Source organism: Vanellus vanellus (genome assembly GCF_965231255.1).
Source record: "Vanellus vanellus genome assembly, chromosome: 3".
In the NCBI taxonomy this organism is placed as follows: domain Eukaryota; kingdom Metazoa; phylum Chordata; class Aves; order Charadriiformes; family Charadriidae; genus Vanellus; species Vanellus vanellus.
In genome coordinates this window covers 112,200,630-112,206,598 of record NC_138907.1, presented here as the reverse complement: position 1 = coordinate 112,206,598, position 5,969 = coordinate 112,200,630, and the positions used below count along the sequence as shown (strand labels likewise).

The following is a 5,969-nucleotide window of genomic DNA, read 5'->3' as shown; positions in this document are numbered from 1 at the left end:
TCATCTTTATTGTCCCACAGAGCAGGATCTCACAGAAGACTGGCCTCGGGGTTCATATGGTCCACATCACGCCAATAAGGAAGCAGGGAAGGCAGAGCAGACAGTTTTTTGTCCAGGTGTGACCAAAGTTGTGCTGCGAGAAAGCTGTTGCCTTTTGTTGATAAATGGAGACCATCAGACAAATAGGAAGAAAAATCCTACAGGGGAGGTTAAAAATCACATATTAATATATTTTGCCAGTTGCAAATGGAAGGTCTTGAGTAATTTTTAAATAAGTTTTTCAAAACCAGCTGGTATATAGACTGGTTTTATTTTTCACCCTTTGTAATAATATAGAGAGAATGGCCAAAGTCACTGCTATTCATCAGGAAATGCTCATGGGATTAAATGATGCAAATGAAACACTGAGTCTACTGCACTACTGCAGGCTGCACTATTGAACTGTCTACTGCGCTAGTGAGTGCAGGAGAGAGGAAAGATTTGGTGTCCGAACTGGAGTTACCTGCTTAGGGAAACTCTGCAATCTCTGTCACACGGACGAAGCGTTTGGTCAGAAGCATCAGCACAGTACCCCTGCAACCCGATGTAACTTTGAAGTTAGCCCAGCGCTGTGCAGTGGGTTGGATGAGGTGCCTCCAGAGGCCCCTTCCAACCTAAACTATGCTATGGTTCAAAGTCCAAGGAACAGGTTATTTATGTGTAACGCACCCAGGGGACATCTGCTGACCTAACAGTCAGGCTGTACTAAGCTTTATTTCTCCTAGCCCAGTATGAAGCACTCTGGATTATCTTTTCTTCCTCTCCCAAAGTGTGATTTAGCTATATTTTATATAATTTCAGTGATAATGCAGCACTACTGGTTCCTCTACACTAAATTATGCATTTCACAATTCATGACAGTTTAAAAATCTTTCTCATGACATCATACCTGATTTTTTTGCATCAGTGTCCAGAGGTCGAGTACATCTGTCCCACAATCCCTAGCTACCTGGACACAGGCCTGGGCGTATTCCCCAGTGGTGGCATTGCGGCGATTTAATTTGTCACCTATCAATCCAAAACAAAACATTTAGCAGTCGCAACTGACACAGCTTGATTTCAGTCTTCTGTGGTACACACGATACGTGTCAGTGCATTAAACCAGCAGACATAACCAATTACAGACTAAAGTTTCCCACAGCACTCTCATTTGGAAGCTGAGTTAATCTTCGTGCCTCTTCACGTGAATGTTCCTGTGAATATCATCATCCTCTCATTTCACATGTTGCCTTTGCTCTGGTATCTATCTGACAAAACTAGAAATAAGCAAAACATTTCTCCTGGATACTGGTTGAGGGCAGACGACCTGATATTGCTCCTTACTGTGTGAACACCACATTTGTGGTCCGCAGTCCAAGGTCATCCTGTCTTTTGTTCCATCCCTAGACAGCAATCTCTTTTGGACAGATGCTGGCAGATCCAATGCTGTAAAGGCAAGTTTCCTCCCTCCCTACCCCAGAAAAAGGACAGCTTTACAACAAAAATGAAATAACAACATTTTAAAACTTTTACTTGATAGCTAGAAGCCAGATTCACCTAACAGATTTTCAAAGGGACAATACGGGTGCATGTTTTGCAAACTACAGCTGGAGCAGCTTTAGCGGGAGCTGGGCACACACACCGGGAAAAGCCATTCTGCACCTGACCTGTCCCTTACGCCCTACCCAAGGATCTGCTGTCACATATACAGTAAGTACTGGCCGTGACCTGCTACAGCTGCTACTGTCTTACGCAATTTGTGAGTATTACTCTAGGACTTTCTCTACTTTTTCGAAACTAAACACAAAGACTAGCCTGCTGGGTAAGGCTGAAAGTTCATATAGTCCCAAATCTGTTTTGCACAGTGATCACTGCCGCACACCAAAGCCCCCTCATGGGGGGCTTTATGCAAGTCATGCAATAACATAGTCTAATCTAACGCAGTTTAAACATAAGGTCATCTTCACCTAAATTAGAGAAAACCCTGCAAAAACTAAGGTGACAGCTCTGTATTTCCCTGAATCTAACTCAAAAGTCTTTTTAAAATGTGCAAGAACTGGACAAGCTGTCCAAATGGAAAAGAGGACAAGCTCTTCAGGAGGTATAAACTGTCGCTGCTGCAGTCCCTGGGATCATGGCAATCTCCACCAGCTGAGAAACATGAAGTAAGCAGTGCTGTTATGCCTCCATTTTTAGAATTAGCTTGAACAACATAATGAGAAATCATTTAGTCACCTTTTGCTTCTTTTTCAAGTGCTTTTATTAGCATCCTTAGAATATGATATTCTCTGGGTTTGTTTTTTTTATTTAAAATAAACCTGGCTAGGATATTACTGCTTATCCAAATAGACGTGAAATATGCTGCGACTATTATAAAATATTCTAAGGCACAGAACGCTAAAATTTCTTCCATTATTCATGTTATTTTGGAAGCTGCTAGGACACAACGTAGTCTGCCTAGGACATCTCAGCAAAATCTATGTTCTCAACGGGCAGCCACTTCTGTCAGTTTCATGCACGAGCAGATCAATCAACACTTGCAAAAGGATGTTATTAATTAGGTGGTAGTTACTCCACCAGCTTATGCAAAAGCTGTTTAGCAAAACAGCTAGCAGTCCTTTTCCATCAACTCAGAGAACACGACGGCAATGTGGCACAAGTGTGAAGCTACTCATCCATCAGCCTGGGATCAGCAACTTACACTCTGCCCGTAACATGCAGAAATTCCGCCCATCCATATCACCCTTTTACCTTTGGCAAGACACTCCTTTTCCCAAGCCGATTCCTGAAGAGGCGGTGGCGTTATCAAAATAATCCTGTCTTCAGTAATGTCCACTGACTTCAGATACTGTATCATGCTCTTTAAGTTCGCGGCATATTCCTCCAAAGGAACGTGTTGCTTAGGGTTCAGATCTGTTAGGGGATGGAGCACAGGCATTAGCGATGTTAAACTGCTTACAGATTTATTACACAACATAACGTGCTTTTTACACAGTGCATGAACGTGGGCACCCATTTTCGGTAAGCAGTTCACCTCAATCATTGATTCAGCAGGTGTCATGGAAAAATGCCATTCCTCAATACCCAAAGCAGCCAAATCAAGAGTTTAAACACAGCTCTTCCAACCAACACAAATGAGGGACAGAGGAAAAGAAATCACCTTTTTTTTTTTTTTCAGTCTTGCAACTCTGTATCTTAGTATTATATCACATAATCACCTCAAACAAAAGCCAAGATTTTTCGCTCTCTTGGATACAGAGAAAAATTTCAAAACTCCCACGGATGTACAAACAGTCCTTCGTGCACTGAGGTTATAATTTTTATTAGCCTGGCTCTGCATGCCGCTATGATTATCTTAAAGAGAATCCAAATGCTACCTTCCCTGATTGATTTCCTCACGCCATCTGCCAAGAACTCATCAGACTGCTTTAAGGGCGCAAAAATCAGCGAGATGCCCAACTCCCATTTTAGGTGATGGATATATGACCAATTCTTGAGCGCCTTGAAATTTACTTTTAATGTTAAAACTTGGTGAGAGGGAGAGAAATGAAGGCACTGCATTAAATACAAATAAAATGACTGAAAACCATCCACTGTAAAAATGAAAAAAGGACAACTGCGTCATAGAGAAGTGGCAAGAAGTCTTGTGTAACATTCTGCCTTTTCTGTTAAATGTAAAACTGTCTTAAGAGAACAGATCACAGGAAAAAAAAAAAAAAGCAAGCTACTGTACCTTTCAAAGCACTGTCATTGGCTCCAAAGAAAATAGTAACCGCAACAGTATTCTCAGCCCCACTACTTTTACTGATCAGCCTTGGAAGGATCAGTTTAGCCCATCTGGTGTTGTATCCCGAGAGCCCACGGTTCACAACATCACATTTTCTGAAACAGAGACACATATCAAAAAGAGCATCCCTTCTTTGTCCACCAGAACAAAACTTGGTATGTTTTGAACCATTCTGGCAGGATACCTGCCTCCATCCTTCTCAGAAACAACGAGAAGTCACAGGAGTTGTCAGTGCGATTATAACTCTATGTTTTGAAGGTGCACGCACAGATTGCACGTGTAGTATTCACCCATCACTTAAGACTATGAAACCAGAACAACAATCTGGACAATCACTAAGGATTTTTTTTTCTTTCCACTCAAGCTTTGAGTGAAAAGAAACACCCAATGAGTGTTTCCACCAGTATTGGGCAGGTTACCACTACGGCAGTTTCACTCCAATAAATAAATAAATGTGAATAAATAAATATACATTAAATATTCACTTGTGTTGGTTTTCTTTTAGAAAAGCTGCACGGCTTCTTGCACGCTGGAAATTATTTTTCAAATTAAGCTCTTACCTGACCAGTCTCTCAGCAAGGGATGCACCCCAGCCATTTTCCTGGAAGGAGAACTGAAAGCAAGGAACATGGTCAGACCCTCACTGGAAGAACTCACTCCCCAGCAGGTCAGTCCCACCACCGACACCTTCCCTCCTCAAAAGGTTTTTGCACGTGGCCTCTGGCGCTGCCGCAGCAGCGATGCCTCCCTCCCAACCTGCCCTGTCCCCGCAGAGGGCAAACAGCCCTCTGGCCTCACCTAGACACGACTGCCATCAGAGGCACGGTGGGGCCACCCCTACAGCGGGAGGGACCCTGTGGTCCTGTCGTAATCAAAACTGATGGCTGTCAGGCTGTAGTTTCATTTTGGCTAGTGAAGCTTTTCCGTTTGTTTGTTTGTTTTTTCCTCCTTTTCCCCTTTTCCTACGATCCTTTCACTGTGCCTTCATTCTGGAGAGCACCTCTCAAAAACCCTCTCTCCACACGCTGCTTTCGAGCACCGGTCGCTGCCTGCCTCTCCTAGCAGCGGAAAAATGAATCTTTTCTCCTCATCCCCAGTGCTGCGCCATCCTCCCTCCAACAGCTCCGCCTGCCCACAGAGCTGCACAGTGCCCAGATTCACACAACCCATCTCTCATTAAAGATAAACCTCTGTCTTCAGCCAAATAATTTTCCATCAGAGCTGCTCTGTGACCCGCTCCACCACGCAACCGAAGGCAGCCACCCAAAATGAACACTACGAAGCTGCTACTGCCTCAAAAGGTGATGTTCACCGAGCCATGGTGTGGTCATGTTGAGGCAGAACGTGTCTCCAGGGCGGGTGAGTTGGCTGCAGGGAGAGACACGGAGGGATTGCACCATGCGCCGGGCGCTGGGACAGGGATGGAGGGGTCGGGAGGAGCGCGGGGGTCAGGGCAGACAAGAGGCCGTCCGCCCCGTCTGGAAAACAGACCACCAGGCGTCAGCGCTCCTAGAGCACCCTCGTGGGAGACCCAACGGGGGACACAACTCCCACTTCCCCGCTCCCCTTCCCGCCTCACGGTGCCAGGCCGATCCCCGCCACCCGCCGGCCTTCTGTCACAGCGGGTTTTCAGAGCGGGGAGCCCTGAGGAGAGCGGCCCGCGGGGGTCCGCCGCCATCATCCCGCCTGAGGGGCTGCCCCGGCACCAGCCGACGCGGGGCTCCGCCGTCCCACACCGCCGGGACCCACCCCCCGCAGCCGCCGCCTCCTCGTTTTTCCTTAAAAATTAATAATAAGCGAAGCCCCGTGCGCGGCACAGGCGGCTCAGTCTAACGCCGGGCCGGAGCGGCGTTCAGGGAAAACCAGGGCGCAGCCCGCGGGCTGCCGCGGCCGCTACGAGGAACGGGGATGTCTGTGGGGCTCCGGAGCTCCGCGCGGGAACTGAGGGAGCTCCACTGGCGGCGCAGGGGGCCGGGCGGCGCGGCCCCTGAGGGGCTGCTACAGGGCCGCTACCTCAGTGATGGAGTCTCCGAAGAGGACGACGCGGGGCCAGAGCAAGAGCCGCCCGCGGGCGCCCGCCTCCGCCAGCGCCATGGCCGCCGCCGGACGTCCGCCGGCAGCGGCGGGGGGAAAAGGAGGAGGAGGCGGCCGCGCTGCTCCCTCT

At 47.5% G+C, this 5,969-nt stretch overlaps 1 protein-coding gene across 1 annotated transcript; it reads right to left on the bottom strand.

Moving 5' to 3' along the window:
• On the bottom strand, nt 1–5,900 carry IAH1 (isoamyl acetate hydrolyzing esterase 1 (putative)). The gene is made up of 6 exons (XM_082481774.1): nt 5,819–5,900; nt 4,366–4,418; nt 3,752–3,900; nt 2,770–2,931; nt 929–1,047; nt 1–197 (listed from the first exon to the last, which is right to left on the bottom strand). Exons 1-6 carry the CDS (start codon nt 5,897–5,899, stop codon nt 30–32), a joined length of 732 nt encoding a protein of 243 aa, XP_082337900.1. The 5' UTR covers nt 5,900; the 3' UTR covers nt 1–29.
• Nucleotides 5,901–5,969: the final 69 nt, after the last annotated feature.